This window comes from Mustela lutreola, chromosome 11 (genome assembly GCF_030435805.1).
Source record: "Mustela lutreola isolate mMusLut2 chromosome 11, mMusLut2.pri, whole genome shotgun sequence".
NCBI classification, from domain to species: Eukaryota; Metazoa; Chordata; class Mammalia; order Carnivora; family Mustelidae; genus Mustela; species Mustela lutreola.
The window spans coordinates 27,643,384-27,668,793 of NC_081300.1; the positions used below are offsets into that span (position 1 = coordinate 27,643,384).

At 48.0% G+C, this 25,410-nt stretch overlaps 1 protein-coding gene across 1 annotated transcript in view; it reads right to left on the reverse strand.

Annotated features, from left to right (window-relative positions):
- The window catches only part of SLC14A2 (solute carrier family 14 member 2), a 53,864-nt gene that overhangs the window by 21,982 nt on the left and 6,472 nt on the right, over nt 1-25,410 (reverse strand). The window contains exons 4-10 of the mRNA XM_059140186.1: nt 24,355-24,544; nt 19,635-19,763; nt 15,417-15,609; nt 11,123-11,270; nt 9,927-10,061; nt 8,148-8,197; nt 7,475-7,649 (exon numbers count right to left, since the gene is read on the reverse strand). Coding sequence (XP_058996169.1) covers nt 7,475-7,649; nt 8,148-8,197; nt 9,927-10,061; nt 11,123-11,270; nt 15,417-15,609; nt 19,635-19,763; nt 24,355-24,544 — 1,020 coding nt within the window. The remainder of the gene's footprint in view (nt 1-7,474; nt 7,650-8,147; nt 8,198-9,926; nt 10,062-11,122; nt 11,271-15,416; nt 15,610-19,634; nt 19,764-24,354; nt 24,545-25,410) is intronic.

Here is a 25,410-nt window from a genome sequence, read left to right on the forward strand (position 1 = left end):
GGGCTGAGGACCCCTATTTATCAATTTATAGGGGGCAACAAACACTTTTCCAGCAATCCCTCATCTCCCTCCTTGGGGCCTTGCAATTTTAGTTTCATTAGGGACAGAAGTGTTCCCTATGGGTTCTTCTATCTTCTCTGAATGGCAAGAGGTGTGAAAAGCCAGGCAAGGGAAAAAAAAAAAGAACTCACATAAAAAGTGAATGCTTTTCAAGTTGCCAAATGAGAATGTGGTTTATTGAGTAGAAATCACACCCTCACTGAAACTGCCAACTCCTACCTAGTTTAGATTATAGTTGTCCCCAGACCCTCACAACCTTTACGACCCAAGGAAACAAAGCTTGGACTCATGTAAGAAGCACAAACAAACTGGGGCACATGGGTTTAATGTAACCAAAAATACAGGCCATGAAGGTTTGAGTTTCCAAATGGGCAGATCTTAAGAAAACTGACCCAAAGAAGAACTCCCTGAGAGGGGAGAGTGATAGAGGAGAGCCGTTCAAAGACAAGGCATGGTTGAGTGATGTTGGCACCTCAGGCTGCATCTTGTGTGGAAAGGGATGTTGAAAATTTTGGCAAACTGTAGGAAAAGCTGTAAAGGCAAGAGTGGTATGCTCTTACTACATTTGATCTCCATGTTATTAACTTTTTGCCACTTCTGTGATGCCTCCTTCCCATTCCTCCATAGGGATTCAGGGCCAGAGTATCAGTGAAACTAATGTTGGAAGAGAGAGGCTTGCTGGTCAGCTGGTCTACCCCCGGCCACAGCGAGCATTCCCAGCAGGCCTCTAGCCCTGGTCCCTGCACTGTTAGAACAGGGGACTCAGGGTCTCACAGGACTACTTCTCAGTCAACTTCCATTCTAGAAATGTGCTCTTCTCCACGGATTCCAAGTCTACCTGCTTATCAGTCCCACTTAGTTACTCTTGCTCTATCCTCCGAAGTACTACTGAGTAAGCTGACTTCTTCCACATGCTTACTCCACACAGCAGACAGCATTTACGGCTACCTTTCTTTCTTCAAGCCAAATATAACAGTGTCATCATCTTTCCTGATGAAACAAGGGGCTTCAGACCTCATTCACCCAGCTTGGCCTCACCTAGCATGTCCTCCATTGCCAAAGACTCTTTCAAGGTATGCTACCCATTTTTTTTTTCTCTTTGTACTTTCCCCTCCTTTTTCATCTAACCTGTTCTCAGAAATGACTCCTACAACTTAAGATGCAAATGATTGATCATGCTTACTGTGTTACCTTCCCAGCGCTGTTTACATTTTAACAGGTTCAAAGCCTTGAACTGAAAGGATGGCTGGGAATGTTTGGGTATCAGGTAACGGCAAGATAGAGGATAAGAGACGAGGTACAGAAATCTTCCTGGGACCCTTAATGTCATGCTTGATACTTTTCCTAAACTGAAGACCAATCCAACCAGATAATTCACTCAAAATAATGAAACTGGTGCTGTGAACTTCCATGGTTCAGGCAATCTGTGCTGTTACCCCCTTCTTCACCTCAGGTGAGACTACTGGCCAGATGAATTCCCATAAAATGAATTCCTTGAAGGCAGAAACTAAGCTGATTCTTTCCTGGCCAAGCAGCGTCCTGAGTAACATGTTAACAGTTCCTCATACATGTCTTCTAGATGAATGAGTGAATGACGTCAGACAAGTTTCCAAGGGGCTGGCTCATGAAAATTGGCAAGTGGCCTTGGGCACAACAAAAGAATAATATAAACAGACATGGAGATTCAAGATTCAAAATCCCAAAGATTTTCTGAAATGAAACACATGATTTTTGAACTAAAAAATTCAAGTCATTTTTTGAATTGAAGAAAAGAAAGGTTACTGTTGGGATCTGAATTGGTGGCCTGGAAGATCAAATGGAGGAAGTATCTTAAAGCAAAGCAAAAATACAAATGGTAAAAATTGTGAAGGAAGCAAGCAACTTGGAGCAGAGGTCGAGGAGACTGAGTATGTGGATAACAGGCATTCCAGAGACAGAAGAAGGACAAGATGGAGGGAGAACCAAATGTTAGAAGAAAAGCTACTGAGCTGAAGAAAAACTTGAGTTTGCAGACTGAAAGGCAGGTCTGCTGAGACAAGACACACATTTAGGCTTGACTTAATAAAATTCCTGAAATCCACTGGAGAACATCTTATGATCTCTTAGAAAGAAGGAATATGCTATTTATAAAGGAAAAAGAATGAGATTGACATCAGTAATTTGTAACACCTGGAAGCCAGAGAATGGAAGGACAATGACTACAAACAGCTGAGGGAAAGTCTGTGGCCCAGGGATACTCCCCTGGCCAAAATGTCACTAACTTGCAAGGGAGAAACTTTGTGGATGTTCAGAGTCAGAGAGCATGTCCCCCATATTCTGTCATATAGTATTTGAACAAAATACTCAATACTCAAACAGGAATCTAAACAAGTACTAAATGAATCAGAACAAAGACCATGAAATAAGGGAAGGTGAAGAATAAAGGAATGGTGATGAAAGGTAACACGTCCACTCTACATAGTAAACTCCAAATGAACAATGATAGAATTACCAGGAATCTGGGGCACAGGGGCCGCATAAGGATTTTGGCAAAAAAATAAGAGGCAAGGGGAAAAAATTAAAAAATGATAAATAATCTCAGCAAGATCCAGGGGTGGGTAAAACTGGAGAAGTGAGTTGTGATAAAAGTAAAAGTGGGGGTTCTGGCGGGGGGAGAAGAGTGAATGTAGTATATAAGGCCTTTAGTTCCTCAGGGTGGGGAAGGAGCATCAGAGAAATGGGAACTCTTGTCACAGTAAACTATTGACATCTTGTTTTTATATGATAGAGAAACATACTTTTGATCATGAGTGTTGGGAGAGAAGCAGGACCAACTAGTGAAAGGGAAAAGAATGGTAGACTTCCAAAATAAACAAAGGGAAGAAGGAAAGAGGTAGTAGCATGATCATACTTGCAAAATGAAGAAAGTCAAAAGCCAAAGTAGTAATAGCTGATACACAGTAAAAAATAAAGCAAGGCGGAAGAAGTAAAACTAGCATATTGAAGGTTACACTAAATAGAAAGTGGCTAATTTACCTATTCAATTACAGAAACACTAAGATTAGTTTAAATATAAAACATTGCAAAATGCTATTCTTAAGAAAGATAGTTAAAAGAAAATGATAAAGGTTGAAACAAAGGGTTAAGAAAACATTAGGAAGAAAGTAGGTATGGCAACATTAAGACCAGATAAGTTGGAATGAGGTTAAAAGCATGAACAAGGATAAAATAGGTAGTATGTAATAGTAAAAGATAACATTAATGAAAAATCAATGATAGTCATTGTATAGGCACCAAACAATATAACTGATACATATATGAGACAAATGTTACAGAAATGCAAGAGAGTTTCATGAAACTCTACATTTATAGTTGTTGTTTTTTTGTTTTTTGTTTTTTGTTTTTGTTTTTGGTATGCTCCATGCTGGGCCCAGTGTGGCACTTGAACTCATGACCCTGAGATCAAGATCTGGGCTGAGATCGACAGACATTTAACCAAACTGAGTCACCCAGATGCCCCATAATTGAATTTTAATAAACCCTTTTCAGAATTAAGATCCCATAGACAAAAAAATAAGCACATAGAAGAATTGAATAAGGCAATTAACAAATCAATTTAATATGTATTTCCTTCAAATCAAAAGTTAGCACTTTGCATTTCCAAAATCGACCAAGTACTTGTCTACAAAGAAGAATTCATATAATTCTAAAATAAAAGTTTTACAGGCCATCCTCTCTGCTCATAATAAAACTAGATATAGAGAGTTAAAAATATAAAAGATCCCAAGTGCTAGAAACTAAGAAATCACTCTTAAATAATTTTTGGGTCAAAGAGGAATCAAGACTAAAATTATAAACTATTCAAAACTGATCAAAGCAGAATACTTTATTCCCAAACCTATAGCACACAGCTATAGCTATACTCAGAGGAAAATTAATGGCCTTAAAATGCCTTTGTTGTTAAAGGAGAAAAATCTAAAATGAAGAAACTTTACATCAATTTTAAACATGAGGAAAAAGGAACATTTAAATTTGAGAAACCATGGAAAAAACCCAGAAAAATAAATCGATAAAATAGAAAACAAACCAGAATTGTAGATAGCCAGTAAAATGGATGAACCCATCACAAACTTGATTAAGGAAAAGAGAGAGCCAAATTCCATGAATAACAGTAGGGTAACAATGTTTTAAATCTAAAGAAAATGGACTATTCCCTAGGAAACAAACTGAAGTTTGATCAAAAAGTTAGAAAACTTGACTATGTCAGTTAACATAGTAGAGATTGAAATATGAGTCCAGATTGATGATTTGAAAGTACAGCAGGACAGCATCACTTCACGGCCGACAGCAGAACTCATCCATGGAGAAGAGCAGATGGAAATGGGTGGGGGGAGATGATGAGGTCAGAGGGAAGAAATGAGAAGATCTGGGGAGGGGACAGTGGAGAGAGGGAGAGGATGGTGTGATAGGGACAATTTCAGACGGTACCTCCTCTACTGCGCCCTGCTGCCCAACATATTCCTACTCTCTTTAATGACTATGTTCAGCCATATTTATGTTCAGCTACCATTTATACAACCAGGAGCTGCTATCCAGAGTCTGGGGGTGATTACAGCAAAACAACCAGGATTTGTACCCCAAAGCTCTTCTCCCTTCTCTCCTGGTGGCTCGCTCCTGTGCAACCTCATGTTGGTGGTGTCTCTCTGGTTAAGATTCCTTCCCCTACATATCTATCCTACTCATCATTGGGATGGGAAGGCTCTGGTGAAGGCAGGACAGGGTCACTCCAGGGAGCTCTCCAAACTGCCTACCACTATTTGGGCTACTTCAGAGGACATCTGGGCATCTGTCCTGAGACAGGCAGAGAGAGAGGAGGAAGAAGGCTCCCTGCTGAGCAGAGAGCCTGATGCGGGGGCTCTATACCAGGACCCTGGGATCATGACCTGAGCGGAAGGCAGAGGCTTAACCCACTGAGTAATAAGATTTGTTCTGCTCCAGAAGGAGCTTGTTTGACCACATTTGGGAAATACCATCGATTTTCTGCTTCTTAGCCCCAAAAGATGTTTTTTAAAAACACTTCCTTACTCCTGGACAACATCTCTTGGCAAGTGAATTCAGTGATTGACAATACTTCATCCAGGCAGTTCTTTCTTATTTCGAATTAGTAGATGTTTTCCTATTTTTACGTAAATATCTGGCCATCTTGATCATAATGCATTATAGAATTTCTAAGGCCCTGTGGTTTTTCCAGACTTGCTGGACATGCTTTTTCCTTTTCCTGAATCACTTAGCTTTTATCCATTTTTCTTCCTATGAATTTGGCAGCTGGCAACGCAGTTAACATTTAATTTCTACAGGGACGGAAGTGGGAACTTGAGAGAAAAAAAGCAACCCAGACACCTGTGACCAAAGTGGGACCTTGTTAATGACAGAGACGTGGGGTGGGAAAGAAAGGGAGAAGAGAGAATCTTGTCCAAGTGAACGGAAAGGACTTTTTATATCCAGTTTTCCTGTCCTGGAAATCCAATATAAAGCATGGTTAAAATCCAGCTTCTGGGTGCCTGGGTGGCTCAGTTAGTTAAATGTCTGCCTTTAGCTCGGATCATGATCCCAGGGTCCTGGGGAGCCTGCTTTCCCCCTACTCCACCCTGCTTATGCTCTCTTGCTTTTTCTCTCTCTCAAATAAATAAAAATCTTTAAAACAAACAAACAAACCCCAGTTCCTATCAGATCTACTTCTTGGGGTGGAGAGTCTCATGGGCTCAAAGGAAAGGAAAGTAGATTTCTGGGCACAGTTTGTCCGTAATGAATGAATGGGGCATCTAGTTCTGTTAACTCTTATTAGAATATCTGGGGGGGGGGCATCCCCTCCCTTTTGGGTAATTGAGCCCTGTCTGGAAGGGCTGATGTCTCTGTTCTCCGCAGACCACCTGCCCTTCACACTCCCCTTAAGCCCGGGGTGTAGGAGCCTCCCTGCACACTGCGTCTGCGCACTGAGCTCAGTTTTTCCTTCCTCTCATGGTGCTGCAGCTGCCCGCAGAGGTGGAAGCAGAGTGAGGGGCCTGGGGAGGGGTGGTTCCCAGACAGACACTGCTGGGGAAGGAGGGCCTGGTTGGAAATGGCGGCACCAGGTCAAGGAGCCTCGGAGCAGATCTTCCTGATTCTAGTCATACTAATCTCACCTTCCTAAAAATCTTCCACTGTTGTAAAGAACTTGGCAGCGTCCTTTGGACCTGTCCTCTGCCCACCAGCTCCGAACCGTTATTGTGGCGGGCATCTGTGTCTGGCATTGGCACACCTGGGCTTGTGGGCCGAAACTAGTTTCCTTGTTTCATCAAGTCTTGGAACACAACCATGCTCATTCACGTATATGTCATCTAAGGCTGTATTATGCTACAATGATGCAGGGGAGTCTTTGCTAAAGACACTGTAAGGCCTCCAGAACCCCAAATATTTACTTTTTGACCCTTTCCAAAAAAAGTTTGCTGAACCCTCATATACATATAAATGGAGACTGAATGTAAGTTAATGACTGTAAATTGGGAAGTCGAGTTATGAACTTCATGGATAATTGTCCTTTTACTCAGGTTAACCATGTTTCAAGTATCACAGAACCTCATAAAGCTTCTAACTAACACCCACAGGCAAATAGGACAATGAGATACACTTCAGCTTTTCACACGCTGAGCTCAGATACTTTTCTCAACTGGGAGCTCTGCACAAAGTTGCTGGTTTGACTTATACTGAGAAATGCTTATCCTTCATATTTTTATCCTTTATAATAAAAGCCATATATGGGATTCTCATTTTTATGAATTGTTTCCTGCTATGAGATACCATCTTGCCTGTACTCTGACCACTGAATATTCGAGACTGCCTATTTAGACAGTCCCAGTGCTCTAACTGTCCCTGTTCTGATTTTAAAACTCTTATTAGGTAAAATTCCTCTCTCTTATGTGACACTGGGCATCCTCATCGGCCACTAAGTACCTTCAATTCTTGGCTTGTATCCCCTGAATTTCCCTGTATCCCCTGAATTCCCACCCGCTCTGGGTCTGCTTGGGAACCCCTCAGCAAATTCAGTGTTACAGCATCCATTATTCAGCTAAACATGCCATGAAGACCATCTTCCCAAAAGACTAAGGAGAAATATTTTTGTTTGAAGACAATGACATTGAAAGCACACGCCTTACTTCTAACTCCACAAGCTCACGCCAACTTCCTCTAACGTTGTATGTGGATAGTTACGGCCACTTGGGCAGAGAGAGAAAAATCAGCATGAGGGAAAGGGAGATACAGGTGTGTTTGGTTCTAACAGGTGCCAGGAGAGCCATGGAAGGGGAGAGCTGCAGCCGGCTGACCCACAGCTGAGACCACAGGGAGCAGAGACTAGGTGCAGGCAAAGAGCGTTTCTGCCTAGAAGTGGGCTAGTCACCGCTGGGGGACTTCTCCTCTTCATTGCTCTTCACTTTTAGGTAGTAGATGCGGTTGGCCTCTGGGTAGGTGACTTTGCTGAGTGGGAGCTTATAGATGGCCGGGTTGTTGGTCGTCAGGAGCAGGAAGGTGAGGGTGGACAGGCAGAAGGCCCAGGTGCCGGGTGGCACACCAACCTAGAAGAAGAAACGCTAGGGTCTGAAAATGGTCCTAGGCTCCAGGGGCCCTGGGGGAGAAGGGTGTGTAGGATGTGAGGATGGGGATCCTTCTTCCCTAGTGATGACATTGGATTTTGGGTTCATAACATCCGAGGAGTTGGTCTAGGAGTTTGAGATGTTGGTACCTTAGGACACAGTCAGAATCTTTCAATGATGGAGTTGAAAATCAGCCTGGGGATCATTTCCCACATCCGGCCACACACAAACACCTCCATCCGTCCATCTAGGTTCTCCACTGCTGGCTGTATCACTTTCTGGTGCACACACAGCCAACCCCAACATACCTCAGAGGCACAGGCGTGCAATTGCCAGTCCTTCTCTGGACAAACCTGGATAAACCTTGACAGAGGCACTGGGTGGGTACGAGCCACCTAATGACCCAGGGTTCTTCCAGAAACTGCAAATGTCCTAAAGCCCTGGCTGGGGAGGGACATGTTTGGGAGAATCCAAACTTACCACCGACATGATGTTGGAGAGGGCTGCTCCCATGTATGCACAGAACAGGGCTGTGGAAAAACAAGGACCACAGAGTCAGCTTCCCAGGGTCTGCCCTCACGCCTCCCCAAAGGCAGGGGTCCCGTCCTGTCTTCAGCAACCTCAGTGTCGGCAGCACACCCTGATATCTGGCATAGCTGCACAACATGGTTATGGTAGTTATCTATGTGGGTAGGTGTGGCCAATCTCCCGCCAGACTGTGTGTTCCCAGGGCAGTGATGAAAGCCTTCTAGCCCTCCCCCACTTCCACGGAGAGTCCGCATTTCCATGCATAGCGTCAAGGGTCAGTAAGCATCTTTTGCTTGTCCAAACTGACACTGGGGATGGTCTGGCCCAGCTGGGTGGCCGGATTATTATCTGTCTCAGGGTTGAGGGGTCAGATTATGTGAGCCCCCAATAAGTCCTCCCATCCAAGATTCTGAGCAGCTATGATAGACCTTGTTGGACCTGCACCAAGTCTCACCAAGGCTGGACCTTACTGGTCCATGATCTTGCCCTCAGGAGCCAGGCATCTGAGTTCACCCCAGGATGTGGCCCCTAGGACAGTGAGGGGAGCTCATCCACACCCCCGTGCCTTTGGACAACCTCCTTCTGCCCCTTCACCTTTGTTCTTTCTGTTCCTCTGTCCAGAACACCTTCTCCGCACCCCCTCTCCCCTATACCTCCCCAATTCCCATCCTGGAAGTGTTGAGATAAACCCCATCCTCCCCCTGAAGCCTTCCCAGATGGTTCTAGCCACAAGAATCTGCCACTTCTCTGAGGGCCAAAGGCAGTTACGGTCTTAGCCTCAAAATATCTGGCACTTTTGACTTGACAAATATTTACCAAGCCTACTGTCTCCCTGCTGGCTGCTGAGGGGAATACAAGGGACATGGACGTCATTTACAGACTCCACACATGAGTGGGGAGAAAAACAACAACAACGAAAATGTTCTTCTGCCCTTTACTGGTCTCTAGTTTTGCTTGTTAAAGTCCTGCTGTTTCCAGAGAATATAAGCAACTTCAGGGTGGGAAGGCTGGTGGGAAGATGGGGGCTGAATCTTGCTTCTGCCCTTGATCGATGTGTTCCATGCCAAGTTCACGAGCCCTTCTGGGCTTCATTCCCTCTGGCATAAAATGGGCTGACAATCTATGCCTGGTAGTGACCTTGGGAGGACTGAGCTCACATGGGTGCTGGGGTGCAGCTATAATAAGGCCTCTAGCCCATTTCCCTTGGGACAACACGCTGTTTACTCCATGGGAATCAAGCTCCCACAGTCTGATTTTCTGCAACCTCACTGCTCCCAAGCACGTCATCTCACTGGGTCTTTCCAACAATCCTTTCAGACACCACAGCCTTAACAGTTGTGTGATTACTTCTCTTCTGCTGGATGTGGCTTCATGAGGATGTGGTCACCATTGCATCTTCTGTGTCTAGCCTAGGGCCTAGCACTTAGTGGTGCTCTGTAATGGGTTGTGTGATGAAAATATATTACACCAGGACACTGACACTAGCACATGAGGAAATGCACGTGTGATATCCTTGTAAACTTCCAACACTGTTGTAATAGCAGTAAGCATGGTTGTGGCTCTATATGACAGAAGAGGAACCTCAAGGACCCTGGTATTGGGACCCAAGCCACAGGTCCTTGTATCCCTGCTGTTGAGTTCCGATTCGTGGCTCCATGGGTTTCACATAACCAAGTAGGGAGGGAAGGAACAGCAGAGTGACACGGCTGCCATCTTTCCCCAGATACCCACCACAGACGAGCGCCAGCAGGTGGGTCTGCCAGGTGAGCGCATAGAACATGCCCCCGATGGCGATGCAGGACAGGACACAGTTGTAGCTCCAGAGTCCCATGTAGATCGTCTTGAAGGGCGTGGCCACCGTCAGGGCTGTGGGACAAGGTGTGTTATTTCTGGCCAGTTCCTGGTCCCAGCACAAAGGCCACCTCATGGGTGGTGTCAGGTCTCAGGGTGGCCTCATCTTGCCATTATCCCCATCCTCCGCCTTCCTCCCAATGAAGAAGCCTCTACAAATGGCATCTGGTCTTTAGGAACCAGCAACCAGGAGACAGCCGTGGTTTCCAACCTGTGTTTTGGAGATTTCATACAGAGGTATGACTACTTCCAAGGTGAGGGGAGATCCAGGTGTTGGGATTCTAGGCCTTCCCCACTCCTTTGGCCACAGGAACTGCACAGGAAAGCAAGAAAGCTTTCAGCTGAGAAAGGTCTGCTTCAAACAATTGGGGAAAAGTATGTATGTACACACACAGGCACAAGGAGATAGAGAAATATTACAGTGAGAGGGTAGAAGGCAAACAACAGGTGAATCAGGTAAAGAATGTATGGGGTGCTTTGTGTACCATTCTTCTTTTTGTAATTTTTTGATAAGTTTGAAGTTTTCAAAGAATTTTTTTAAGTTCTGCTTCCAAGATGTTTTTGACAAATATTGGAATGAGTCAACAGGATCCTGGTCCCATATGCCTAATTCCCATTTCTGGGGCTCTGCTGTCCATCTAGCCATATATAGGTGCGTGTACATACATACACATACATGTAGAAATGGTAAATCACATTTGTCAGATAGCAACACAAATTCTGAGGAATCATTTTCCTTTAGTTTCCTTGACATTTCGAAGAGTTGGGCCATTTATAGCCCTTGGTCTGCTACTGCTCTTCTCCTCTCTGAGCTCCCCTCCTGCCAGACACCAGCTCCCGGGGGCTCAGTGGCAGCCAATCAGGTCTTCGGCCCCTTGTGTCTCTCTACATATCCTGCTGTGGCAGTCTGCTCCCTTTGGAGATTCAAGAAAGGGAAGAACACATCCCTACCCTTGACATTGTTCACAAATGTCGGTGAAGATCATAGATCTAGAACATTTGCCACATGCAGGGATGGAATGACCTCGGGAAAATTATCCCAAAGCTCTCCCTGCAGAAAGAGGACTGTGTCCTACCTGCCAGCATCCCCACGATGGAGCCAATGGCAGCATGCAGGCAGATGAGTGGCGAGGAGATGAACAGAGCCACCAGGAATACGCCGCCCGTCCAGGGATTGTCGCAGCCGTACACCTGGCCGACTCCGACGGGGATGGCTTGTAGTAGCTGCAAAGTCAACAGAATCGGGTCACTGGAGCGTGGGCACAAGCTGCAAAGACCAGGCTTTAGGGTCAGGATGGAGCCGTTCCTGGTGGGGCTAATGGGATGGAACCGGCCTGGGGCAGCGCCAGTACACCCACGGGTAAGAGAACTTGGGAGGAAGGACGCCAGCTGGAACAAATCGCTGTGCACTTCACTACCTAGCAGGCATCTGGCATCCCCCATGTGAAGCAAGGCAGGGCCCCCCAACACAGGTGCTTCACACATGGCTTCTGCTCTGAGGGGAGAAACTTTGAGGGGACCAGAGGGCACCTCCTCTCTAGACTGCCATTGGAGGTTTGGGGGCACTAAGATATTTCCACTAGACTTTCTGAAATCCTACAAGTATTCCAGGAATATTGGAAACATTTTAGGTCATTTTGATGATTGCCTTAATCTAAGGTCTCCCAGCTCACTGAGAGCCAAGGCCAGGCTAAAGCCTCTGAACTTGACCCCTAGTCTACAGGTGGTTGCTGTAGGCTCAGTGCTACCTCGGGTGTTGTGGGGTTCTGGGAAGGAGGAGGGACTTCCCCTGCTCCAGGAGCCTCTAGCACTGCAGAAAGGTAACATGTGCAACCTTGGAAAACAGAACAAAGCCAACTTCCCTGAGCCTGAGAGTCCTCTGCTGGGGGTGGGTGGTGGTGGCGGTCAATGGAGATGGTTAGCTTGACAGCCTGGTGGCCCTTTTCTGCGCATGCTGAACCATCCCCATCCGAAAGAGGAGGGGAAGAAGGAAAGGAGGGAGACTGGCAGACGAGGCAGGGCGCTGGCCTAGGGAGCTGCCTTCAGGGGCCTCTGCAGGAGCTCACGGCTTGATGGTGAATGTGTCACTTCTTCCTGCAGGGCTCTGGTGTCTACCTCTCAAATGGGAGGAGGCTGCCTTAGCAGATGATCTTCCAGCTTTAAAATTCTGCCGTCTCCACTCCATTACTAGGTGATGTGACCTCTTTGAGGGCGGGGCTTCTTTATGGCTGGGTGCACACTAGCCTCATATATGTGTACTGAGTGGCCCAGCAGTTCCCAAACCTGGCTGTGTGGTGGAATCATCTGGAGATGTTTTTTTTTTTTTTTTTTTTTTTTTTTTTTAACATATAATGTATTATTTGCGCCGGGGGTACAGGTCTGCGAATCATCAGGCTTATACATTTCACACTCACCATTGCACATGCCCTCCCCCGTGTCCCTCACCCGCCACCCTAACCCTCCCTCCCCCCAACAACCCTCAGTTTGTTTTCTGAGATTAAGAGTCTCTTATCACCTAGAGATGTTTAAAAAAAAAAAATGATGCCTGGCTCCTCCCCAACATTGTGACTTAACCGGTATGGGCCTGACCAGGGCCTCAGGAGATTATCACGGGCAATGAGTTTGGGGACCCCCGGGTTAGTTCCACATGACCTACTGTAGGTGCTGGGAGTTCATTGGACGTCTCCCTTGGGGTGGAATTTTGGACTTTGTAACAATCTGACTTAATTCTGGAGTCAGTCTGATTTCTTTAGAGGATAGTGTTTTGCGCTTTTAAGCTTTACCCATCCTGTGTCCAGATGGGTGGCCTTTCAGTCACCGAGGCCCATTTGGGCCAGAGCTTATAGCCCTGGGCCGGCATGACAGCATGGGGGTGCAGCTTACTTAAGGGAGCCCCGAGAAAGCTTTGTGCACGTTCAGGGAACAGCTTCCAGCGGGGAAGGGGTTAGAAGTCTACTCAGTAACTGCTCTACGACTTCCCCACGTCTGAGGAATGCAGGAGGGGGTTCCAGCTCCCCCCTTCCCCCTGGGAACACAGGTTTGAAAGGCAAGCAGTCAAGAATGAGAGGAATGAGGGACAAGTAGTAGCCTCCGAATGGAGCCCGAGTTCAGAAAGCTGCTTCCTCTGCCGGATGCCGGGATCCGCATTTTAGCTTGGTGAACTGTGGCCCCGGGACTGCCTCCCTCCCCCTCCACCTGCTTTCCAACACTCTGGGGTGAAGGTGGCAGTCGGGTGTGCATGGAAATGTACTGAGCACCGGCCTCCTTCCTACCCCCTACCCCGGACGCTTCTCCTGTAAAGACGACAGTTTGGATGAACAAAAAGGAAGTCATTCTCGTCATTATTTTAAAGAGAAGGAGGGAAGGGGTGTTGGGCTGTGGATGGTTTGGAAGAAAAGGAGCCGGGGGTCAGAGCAGTGGTGTGATGGGGAGCTTGGATGGGGAGCTTGGATGGATTTGTGGATTTGTGGATGACGTGGATTGGTTGGCCTGCCACTTTCTAGTTACGGTGAAGATGAACAAAAGGCCCCTCTTGTCTGTGGCTCTCCCCCATCAGCGGTCCCCTTGCTGCCGGACTGCAGAGCCTCACAGTGTGTGGCGGGGGTCGGGGGGGACGCCGGGGCCCTTCCCTTTGGCAGGGCCACTTGGAGCCCACCTCGTGGTTAGGGCTTAAGGACAGAAGGGTCTGTGTCTCTAAGGCAGTGTGCCTAATTCTCGGACGAGGACCACTGGCGATCCTATCAGAGTTAGGGTTTTGCCCCTGCTCCCATCTCTGCTGTTTTCCACAGCAGAGGCTGGGCTTTCCTTTGAAAACCGGCTCCGTGCTCCGGCCCCAGACAAAACTTTACAAAGACAACATCTTTAAAAAAGGTTTTGTGTGGTTGGTAGCAGCATCTGCACGAGGGGTCTGGGAGTCTTTCCTGTCCCGAGAGGCTGCGGGTCAGAATGTAGCCCAGAGCCACGCTCCCCGCTCTGCCCTAGAAGCTGTGGTCCTGGAGCTGAGCCCCCCAGGGGTTTCAGTACATCTAGACTACAGTCAGTACATCTGGACAACAGGCTCGGCCGGGTGGTGAGGGCTCCGAAATCAGGTTGTCCCAACAGTACTGAAGACATGGGGTATGTCTGCAAGCATTCAAAAGGCAACCATGGAAAAGATATTCTGAATGACTCTAGAAAGTCAAGCCAGAACCAATGGGGGAAAGATGGAGGGCGTTGGATTTTGGGGGAAGGTAGAGAACACTCCAGCACTTAGTAAAGACACCCAATGAGGGCCGGACTGCACGGGGAAGCAGAGGGTTCCCCTCACTGTTCCCCCTGGGCTCTGCAGCAGGCTGCCTGGGTTTTACGCTCGGGCACAAGCTGCAGTTTGACGCTGGGCAACAATTGGCTCTGCGCCTCTGTTTTCTCATCTGGGAATGAGGATAATGACAGTACTTACAGTATGGGGCTATCATGAGGGCTGGTTAGACGAGTTCAGAAGCCGAGGGCTTGGAACAGTGTCCGGTAAGTAATAAACCTGCCCTCGTGTGAGCGCTTAGCCTTCTCTATTGTGCATCAACAAGGCCAAAGGTTACAATTCTATATATTTAATCTTACGTTAGATTTTTGTGACATCTCTTTATCCCCAGTGTCTAGACATCAGTAGAATAAATAAATATGTACATTTATGATAGGTGGATGTAAAGCAGAGTTTCTCAACTTCAGTATTATGGCATTTGGGGCTGCGCAGTTCTTCATCGTGGGAAGAGCTGCCCTGTGCGTAGCAGGACATTTGACTGCATCCCTGGTTTCAACCTGCTCGTTACCGGGAGCACCCCTCCCCCTAGTTTACACAGTTTAAAAAGTATCTGCAGACATTTGCCCTGCTCAGGAGGAAAAATCAGCCCTGCTTGAGACCCACTGAGATGGAAAGTACGTGAAAATTCATCCCCATCTTTTACGGATAATATCTTTAAAATCCTAATTTTAAATATTCATTTTGGTGTCTTGCCCCTCCCCCCAGCCATTTAGTATTTCTCCCCGAACCCCAGTGCTGCATAGCATCAACTCGGCACTCGTCTGTGCACTTGTTTACTGTCTGTGTCCCCGTGGGGAGTGTGCACTGCAAAGGGGCAGAGAGGCTGTTGTCCTTTCAGTCCCCGTGGACTCCTCGTGTCCGATAATGTGCCGGCACATGTCGGGTCTTCAGTGAGGGTTTGGTGAAAGAGTATAGGGAGCTGGCATGGCCCTTCCCTGTCCTGCCCTTGTCCAGGGCCGTCATTTGGAGCTGCCTCTGGAGAAGCGGAGAGCCTGGGTAATCCACAGGCTGGTTACGGAGAAGCTGTATGATGGAAGCAGGGGTCCCAACTCAGCTGCCGCTGGGGAACTTACCAAGGGCATCTCCATCTCTGTCCAGGTGATGTTGGGCACTGAAGACATGGGCTCCACCAGCGTCGTGGGGAAGAAGAGGTTGTAGTGGCCGGTGGCTGCCAGGTACAGGGTCACCGCCATGTTGAAGGGCAGCGTGAAGACCGGGAGGTCCCACCTGCTGAAGATGGAATTCAAGGCACTGGAAAGAAGTGGGCTGAAGATGAGAGGGATAAAGGTTAATTTGTGCTCATCCTATCCTTAGGTTTATACCGTCTTGTTGGGTCTGGCCACAGTGCCACCCACTGTCCCCTCTCCTTGGCATGGCCATTCCCGACTCCCTTGAGACTCTAGTGGTCCAACTTATCTGGAACTGGGAATAAAGTGTTTGATTTAAGGTGACTCTTTGAGAAGCAACATTTTAAAGTGTTATAATTTGTTTTGAATAGAAACATTTATAAATTAAATATCTCCTTATTTCTTAAACCAAGAAAATCAAACAAAATGTCATCCTTAGAAATACCATGGATTGCCTTTGGATCATCAGGATGGACAGCAGCTACTCTCTTGGGCTGTGATAACATTGTAGAAGTCTGTCCTCGTGGGAGGCAGCTGCTACGGCACGTAGAGGTCATGTGCGGGCTTGGATTCAGCTCAGATGTTCTGAGCTACTCTGGAAGCCACCCCATGAAGACAGAACCTTCGGTGGTTTGTGTCCTCTCTCTTCTTGGCCTCTTCCTTGGGAAGAGCATGCATTTTGGAGGCAGACAGAGCTGGGTCCAAATCCTAACTATTACACTTACTGAGTGAGCAGCACCAGGCACTGAAGCTCCCTGAGCTGTACTTTCCTTCAAGGGACCAGCCACGGGAGACCCCTAACCCCCCGCATCTTCCACACACAGCAAGCTGCTGGACGAAACATGAAGGAGTCACGTGATCTGGCTGACTGGTCTCCCTTCACGACCATGAGTCTCCAACGGGCATTTAAGACTGCTTGAAAGCCCCACCACACAGCTTTAGCAAATGAACTCTCCAGCTTGCTGAGACAAATATTTCACATTTTCTCCTTTTTCCTCAAAACTTCACTGCTTCCCTTTAGTTTCAGCATCTTGCTTTACTTCTTTGAAGGAACAGAAATGATGAGATGGGAAATGCTTCAATTTCCCAACCATGAGCTCCATACACTCCAATGGCCCGGCTCCCACACCTTCTTCCTCTCTGCCTTTGGCACATCATGAGAGTGTCCCTCCTTTATTTTGCCAATATATTTCAGGATCCAATCCATCTTCAAGACTTCAGTACTGCAGCTTCAGTCTCTCCTCTTTCTCTAGATCATTCTCGTAAGTCTAGAGCAGGCTTTAGTATCTTCTACCTGTAAACATTCTCCTTCTCTAACCCGATGTCCCCTTCAGAGAGTTTGCCCCAATTCTCCACCACCCTTCACAGCAGTTACTGCTCAAAAGATGGCTGTGCCCCGTCTTTCTACCCCCTTTCTTTTCTGAACCCATTCCAATCCTGTGTATGTTCTCCCCACGCCTCAGAAGTGGCTCTGGTCCAGTTCACCAATGACATCTATCCTGCCAAATCCATGGCTATTCCCTGCTCCTATCATTTGACAGCTGGACACTCCCAATGGGATTGAAACACTTTCTGTTTGTGCTACCACAACTCTGCCCTTTCTTAGCTTGCTTCTTGCTTCTCCCGCCACTCCTCATGACCTCTTCTTTGTGGTTATTCCCCACCTCTGCTAAAGGGCATCCAAATATTGGAAGATCCATCCTATGGCTCTGCCTTGGGTCTTCTCTTTCTTAATTTTACTTAATGTCTTGGGTCTTCTCTTTCTTAATTTTACTGGGTGATATCCTTGACTCCCAAGGACAAAATATCTTCCGTATGCTTCTGCCCTCCAATTCTTGACTGTATCACAAAGTTCTGGATTTGTACAACGACTTCGTAGATGTTATGTAGGACATCTACATAGATGTTCGTAGATGTTGCTTCGTCAACATCTCTCCTTGGAAGTCTACAGCCTAATATATCCGAAAGGACACTTGATTTGTGCCATTTCCCACCACCGACCTGTTTCCCTCTGTGTCTTGTCCATCAAGCCAGGTGCTTAGGTAGACTGAAGGAGTACAGGGAATCTTCTTTGCTTCCTACCCCCAGTACTGCGTAGCCTCCCAGCGAGTCCTATTGCCCACACCTTCCTTAAAATACACTCTAAGCCCAACCATTTCTCCCCGCATTCCTGTGTATCACCCTTGTCCAGACCATTCTCAATTCTCTGTGGGTTCCTGACGATGCTGCCAGCATCCACTCTTGTTCCAGTTAAAATCCTTTCTCTACATGGCATGAGTGATTTATTTAGATTTAAGTCATATCCTATCACATCTCTATTTAAAACAGCTTTAACTGCTTCCCATCACAGTTGTAATAAAAATCAAAAAGTTTGCTCGATCTTCAAAGCAAATGGGGTCTAGCTCTCGCTTCCTTCTGCCCTCGCCTCCTGCCACTCCTTCGTTCACTGGGCATGACCCACCCCCGCCCCCGACCCATGGTCTTGTTTCCTGAACACGGGCACTCCTCCAGTTGGGGTCTGCATCAGATCGTCAGAGGGAAGCTGCCTTTTATCATTTAGGTGAAATCACCCCCGTTCCCTCTACATAGTGGCCTTCCCTGACCACACACGTCTGGAATCACTGGACTCACTCTCTCTCCCGCTCACCCTGTTTTGCTTTCCTCATGGCACTAATCAAATCTTGACAAGATCTTTTTAATTAATTACTTGGGGACATTATTTCTATCCTTGTCAAGAAGAACATAGGCTCCAAGAGGATGGAGATCATCTCTTGTTCACAAGTATCCCCAGCATCTAGAATAGTCCCTGCACATAGCAGGCACTCAGCAAATATTTGTTGGCTAAATCTGGAAAATGGCACTACTGATGCCTACCTAATGGGCTGGATTTTGGGTTCTACACGATTAGATTAGTGAACACACTGGAATCACCGCAGAGTTGGGTCCTGGATGCTTTTTTGTCTGTTAAATTGGGGCATGGGGTTAGGGGTGGGGCACTGTAGACAGACGGCCACCGGGGACAGAGTGCCTGTGGAACTTGCTTAGAGATTTCATCTGTGTTGTTCTAACCCAAATGTGTGCGAATGAAGACAAGGTCTGCTACCCCAGACATAAGGGCAGGTGGGGGCATTGAAACCCCCGCAGAGATGGCTACTGTAGCTTTTTGTTCCAGTGGCTTCAGAAAGACAGAAACCCTAAGAAGAAACATAAATTGCCCAGAATGCTTAATGTAATTCATTTACAAGCACTACTAAAAAGTAATAACTCAGTACTTAAACTAAATTAAACTAACTGGTTTTAGTAATATCAGGAACCAAGGAAAGCCATGGACTTCTTAGAGATGTTAAAAATTAGTCAGCCTATCTCGGAGCCACAGGGTACAAACTGGAGGACGTGGGTCCCTTCAGGCTCCTGCCCTCTGGGGCTGGCAGGCCTTCAAGTCAACCCGGCCTCAGGCACCACAGAGCAGCGGAGAAGGGATGCGGTTGAGCTAAGGCCTAGCCCGCCCAGGCTCCCCACGAATACTGGTTCCCAAGACCCCTCCTCCTGACTTTTTTATTCCTTTGCAAAATGATGTGATTGCACAGCAGGATCTTGACTAATGCTTCTCGTTCAAAGCTTCTGTGCTTTCATTATAGACATTCTGCTCCAAGAGGGATCCTGTCCCAGGTGCGTTTTTAGCTTTTCTGTCTTGGTCAGGCCACGGTTTAGATGATTCCCATGTAGCCTGGAGGTTCTGGGTTCATCATCAAAAACTTTGTGAAAGTATGACCTGGGGCCAGTTACTTAACCTCTTCATGTCTTGGTCTTCCTTCCTGTAAACTGGGGACAATAGTAACCTCACCTGGCTTAGCTCTGTGCCTGGCTTGTAGGAAATCTGCAATAAATGTTAGCCTTTATTATTAAAACTATCATTCAAGGAAGATTATTAGCACTATAAAAAACCTGTGCTCATTGCTGCTCTAAAGGGTTCCTGTTATTCCAGAATAAAAAAATGATCTGCTGTATCGCAGCCACATTCGTGGATCTTCACTATGTCCTGTGGGACAAGCCAGTCTGACGAGGAAGCCCTGGGCTCCAGGGGGTCCAGGTCCCCGTCCAGGGGAAGACGTAAGCACCTCAGGGCCCCGTGGGTCTGTGAGCAGAAGGAATGAGGTGTCTCACCAGGTCATGGCCGTGAAGGTCACAGGAAACAGAAGCCACCAGTAATAGTCCCACTTCTCAGAGAACACGGCCAGGAGCAGTCCTACCAGCAACCCATTGTACCCGTGGAGGCCGGAGGCGATGGCAGACCTGGGCAGAGGGGGAAGAGACAGTTTGCATTTTAATTTGGTGGTGCTTGTAGGGCCCCCTTGGGACTCCCAGGAAAAAGTCAGCTTACTCCTGATTCTGGGCAGTCTCGCGGCTGCCAGCACCTTCTTACACTGTCTTAACCAAAAGGCCGAGAAGCGATTGCCAGCACCTTCCTAGATACGCCCCTCCCCACAGACCCGATTACCCTTGCTGTTCTAGAATTAAGTCTTCTCACTGTGTCTGAGTTCGCCTCTTAGCTTCTCAGGGGGGTCTCGGACTGCTAAGTACAGTGGGGGATCTAACAGAAACCTGAGGTATGACACTGGGGATGGTGTGTGTGTGTGTGTGTGTGTGTGTGTGTGTGTGTGTGTGTACAGGAGACAGTGAGAAGGGAGGAAGAGAAAGAGGAGGAGAGAGTGCATTCTGACTGCACACTGCATTGTGTGAGCTATACTTGTGACCTGCCCTCCCTCCGAGGACGACAGTGTGTCCCAGCGTGGAGGAGCTGAGCCCTCTGGGGCTGTGTCCGTGCCTCTCCACTCTGCAGGGCAGGGAGAGGCCCAGAGGAGGGGAGAAGCCGAGCCCGAGTCTATTCTCTCTTCGTTTCATCAGGGAAGTCTATGTGCACCTAAGCCTCTCTCCTGGATGCTAATGAACACTGCCCTTGATCCTCGCCATAGCTCTGCTGGCTGGGAGAAGGGAATGGGGTGACCGAGGGACCAGGCAAATCACCGCAAGACACCTGTCTGAGCTTGAGCCTTGTCTCTGTCCTTGACTGGAAGTTGCCCGCTGGAGCTCGTCTGACTGACAGCATTGTAATAACAGACACCAGTGTCTGTCTGGTGCACAGAGGGCTCTAGGCCCTGCCTAGTCGTGGAATGCACGTATGTGAATGCTAGAGTGAGTTCTTCACCGAGTGACCATGTGTGCCCAGCAGAGGCGTCTGGAAGCAGGAGCTCCCTGAGAGGGAGGGAGGGAGCTCTGGCGAGAGGAGGGCTCCTGCTGGGCAGAGGCCATGGCTTAGGTCTGGAAGGAAGGGAGCTTTCAGCTCTGCAGAGGCCAGGAGATCAGCTCAGCCGGATGGGGGAGAGTGCGAGCAGCTGGAGGGCGGGAGGGGACGTCATTGCGGAGTTGCCAACAAGAAAAGCCGAACACATGGCACTTGTGGGGGGACATTGCATGGGACATGGGACAGTAGGTGGCCTGCTCCTGAGGCTATGAACGTATGGAGCAGCTGGAGACGGGCGGGGGTTGGGAGGGAAGACCACTGGCGCTCAGAATGTCCCCGGGACTAGAAAATCTATCTGAAAAGCAGAAACTCATGTTTGGGAAAAATACTTATTTTTAGATGTGTTTGCCTTTATCTACATTTTCCCATTTCTGTTTAGTGTTAGAATTTAGTACTTTTTTGGTTTTAATACCAGTTGCTTCAGGCAAACTGAGCAAAGACGCCTGGCCCCTCCTGGGAGCTGGCCTGTGGCCCTAGGGACAGAGTGTAGGGGGAACAGTGAAAACAAGGGAGTCCAGGGGAGACAAAAATCAGGGCCACATCCAAGGGCTCCCTCCACAGCTGCCCCTCCCTGGAGATGTCCCCTCTCAGAACACTCCTCTACCAAACCTTTGGTGGCTTCTGGGTTTGGTTGTCAAAAACGAAACCATTACCTCATGTCCCACTCTGACCATCAAAAACATTAAGGTAGGTTTAACCCCAAAGACAAAAAGGTCTTCATTAGGACCACGTTCCATCAGGACAGTGAGGCATTAGTGTTGCTGACCTTGATGAGTTCCTCTCTCTGAAGTGCAGTGTCTGGGCTAGAGGGGATAATGTAGCAGGGATAAGGGGAGACAAGGGGCTAATGCAGGAGGTGGGGAGTAGGACCGGTGGACAGGAAGTAGGGGAGGTCATGGGAATGGGGGTAGGGGAGTAGGGCTGGTGGTGAGGGTCCGGGGTGGTTATGATTAGAACACGCAGCTGTGTCAGTGCTTTCTTGGTGAAGGCAGGGCTCCTTGGAAGGATGTGCATGTGAATACAGAGTAGGGCACCTGGACCTTTGACCTGATGGTGTAGAACACGGTGCTGACCTATCAGCAACTAAGCTGGGGTCTTTTCTAGGCACGGTAGTAGAATACGGAGCAGTCAAAAGGGACTTCCTGTCCTGAACGTGCTTAGAACATGGCCAGCGAGAGAAGCCTCAGAAAGCAATTACAGAACCATCCCATATAGTTATTGGGGTATGTTCTGGGCTTGTCCAGTGAGAAAGGAGGGTTCAGAGAGCACTGAGGTAATCAGGGGTGGCTCTCTATAGGAGGGGGCTTGAAAGGATGGCAGGATTAGATAGGCAGAAGCGAAAGTGCTTGCCTGGGAAGAGTGGGATGTTGAGTGGGAGATGTGGGGGTACCCGGTGGAGAAAGCTTTGGAACACAAACTGGCACACAGTTATCTTAGGGAAAAGTCTGGGAGGATTAGGCAGGTGTGGTGGGTGTGTCCGCTGCAATCCTGAGGTCCATGAAGCAGCTCTTTGAATGGCCTGGCAAGTTGACCAGTAGATTATGGTTGGGAAGAAGGTCAGAGAATCAGACTGTCAGCACAGGAAGGGACTCTGGCTCCTTGAAGGTGAGATAATAAGTCGCAGCTCTCACCGATGAGGACAATGGGGCCAGGAGGGGAAGCCCTAGCCCAAGGTCACATAGCTAAAGAGGCAGTGGGCTGGACAGAGTTCAAGTGAGTTTTACCAAACGGTGATGAAGCAGTGAGACGAGTTAATCCTGTCCGGGGCCCAGTTCTGTGCTAGCTGCCCGTGAGATGATAAGGAGAAATAGGGAAACTACTGGTTGAAAAAGAAACACAAAACCCTGGCTGGAGCCCATTTTTTATGTCACACACCAGATCTTCACCCTAAAGAATTCAGCCTCTCAGCATCCAATTTGGAACGGCCTCCTGGCTTGCTGGAATCAGCGTGGTCCCCCAAGGCCACCCGAGAGGTGCATGAATGGCTTCTCAAGGGAGACAAGTTGACTCACAGATTTGCCTTGGTGGCATCTAGATGTCGGGGGGAGTCTGAAGGAGGTGTGGTGATGGTCACCCCACAGTCTGCTCTGATTACACCCCACTCTCTGTGTTTACCAGGGAGTCTGTGGCCTTGCTGTTCCTGCTGTCTATGTGACCCGGAGAGCACTCACCTCAGCCTGGAAGATGCAGACCATGGGTCCCAGCTCGAGCCCTGCCACCCCCTGACTGGCACCCTGGGTAAGCGCCTGGCCTCTCCCTGCTGTTGTTCTCTTACTCGTGACGTGTGGACCCTCTTACCTTCACTTTCTGCCTTGGGCAGTGGCAGTGAGAATCTCATGAAACAAGGCATGACAGCGCTTCTCAATCTTTTTGACAGAAACCCACAATAAGGAGGGAATATATTTGGTAGCATGACCTAGTTCTCTCTCTCTGTCCTTCTCCATACTTCCCCCACAAACACAACATGTCCCACATTAATGAAACAAAAATATTGCAAAGTATCTACTATATACGAAAGACTCTATTTTAATTTATTCTATTTTTTTTTTTAATTTTTAAATTTTTAAAAATTTCTTTTCAGTGTACCAGAATTCATTGTTTCTGCACCACACCCAGTGCTCCATGCCATCCATGCCCTCCTTAATACCCACCACCAGGCTCCCCCAACCTGCCAACCCCCGCCCCCTCAAAACTCTCAGACTGTTTGTTTTTCAGAGTCCATAGTCTCTCATGGTTCATCTCCCCCTCCTATTTCAATGATTTTAATTTTTTAAAATGCTGTTGACAATTAATTCATGATCCACAAATGAATGCATGACCCCCAGATTGAAAAACACTAAGAATGCGGGCAATCCCAAATGTCTCTGATCGTCAGGAGTACCCAGAAGGATATTGTTAAAAACACTCCTTCCCAGACACAGGGGGTGGGACTATCTGAGGGAACAGAAGTGGTTGGCTGAAGAAGACACATTTCTTAACAGTCAGTCCAGGTGATTCCAGGCATCAGGAACATTTGGGGCATGGGCCACAGTCTGAGGAAATGCTCCCCTTATATAAAATGCTACTTGTTCTTGTTCCTGAATTTTGTGGCCACCAGTATGGGGGTGGGGGGCGGTGCTACCTCCTGCCTCCACTCTGCGCTCTCTCTTCTCTCTCCCAGATCCCATATTTGCAGCTGAAATGTTGCCCTCTCTCATCGCCTACCAACACTCAGAGAGAGATGTCTGTCTTTTCTGAGCTCTCCAGTATATACGGTCTCTTATTATTCTGAGACATTTCTTGCCTCAACTAGACTGTAGGCTCCATGAGGGAAGAGCCTCTTAAGTGTTGCTCTGCATCTGCCTTCCAGGAAATGTTTCCAGAAGGATCTACAGTCAAAAGAATTCTAGTGCTGTCACTTACTTTAAGCACAGGAATAGTTTCATTCTGTTTAATTCTACAGAGAACTCCAGTGACTGGTTCAAAGTTGATCTTCGGGAGACTCTGGGCTGGCTGGTAGGATAAGGTTGGCTAATCACTCACGTAAAACACTTCTCTATCTGTCCACCTCAAGACCCTGCGACCACTGGGTCAGGGACCTACCTGTCCTGGTTCAAGGCGAGGGCAGTTAAGGTTGAGACCACTGCCCCTAGGCCCCCAGTAATTGTCCACCAGGGATTCTGGATCAGGAGTCCTATGAAGATGATGAGCCCGCTGAGAGGGTTGTTGACAAACATCACCTGGGCAGCCCCCCTCAGGACCCAGTCCGTGAACTGGATGGTCAGAGGCTTATCTGAAAGACAGCGGCAGAGCCATCAGCAGGGGCCAGCCTGTGCTTCCCTGCTGGACCACTGGCTGGTGCGCCAACCAAGGCAAACAGGGATGCACGGGGCCCGGACACTTCCTCTCCTTCGGCCTGGCCCCCAGCCCAAGGCTCTGAGTGGCGAGGCAATCAGTCCCCAGTGGGTGTTAGTTTTTGCCACACAGACTGAGGCACCGTGCTGAGACCAATTTAACGCTGTTCCAGCCATCAGCTTGGTTGGCAAGGAAGCCTCGGGAGCATTCCAAGGGAAATTTATTGGTCCAAAGGAAGGGCTGAGGTGGGAAGGAAACTCTCTTGTTGTGTTGTGCCGTGTGGCTCAGGTGAGAGCTGTATCTGAGCAGCAGAGAAAGGAGTCTGGAGGAAAGGAGCTGGCAGGGAAATGCTTTGAGCCCGGCGCTGCAACTGCATTGAGCTAGGACCGGGCCAGGGGCAGGGGAGAAGCCAGGCCTGGAAGAGGGGATATATATCCTACCTCACTCTCGTTCGGTTTCCAGGACAGCCTCTACAGGTGTGGGTAGGGTGTGGTAGGAGGATAGGGGTGCTTATTGCAGTATTTAGTTGAGGGGCACTAGGACAAGAAAGACATTGAAAGGAAAGCACGAACCTTGGAACACGGGCGAAGGCCACATCCACATCTCCTCGACACACGGTAATAGGTGCGGAACAAGGGAAGGAACGACTGGGGAATGGCTTATATGTTGCTAAGGTGGTTGTCTTGGACCTATTCCGTGTAGGGTTGAAGAATTTGCAAAGAACTAAAATCATTGAAATACATTTAACTCTGAAACCACGGAAATTCCAAGTTATTGGGCTACCTCAGACCTACACGCAGACAA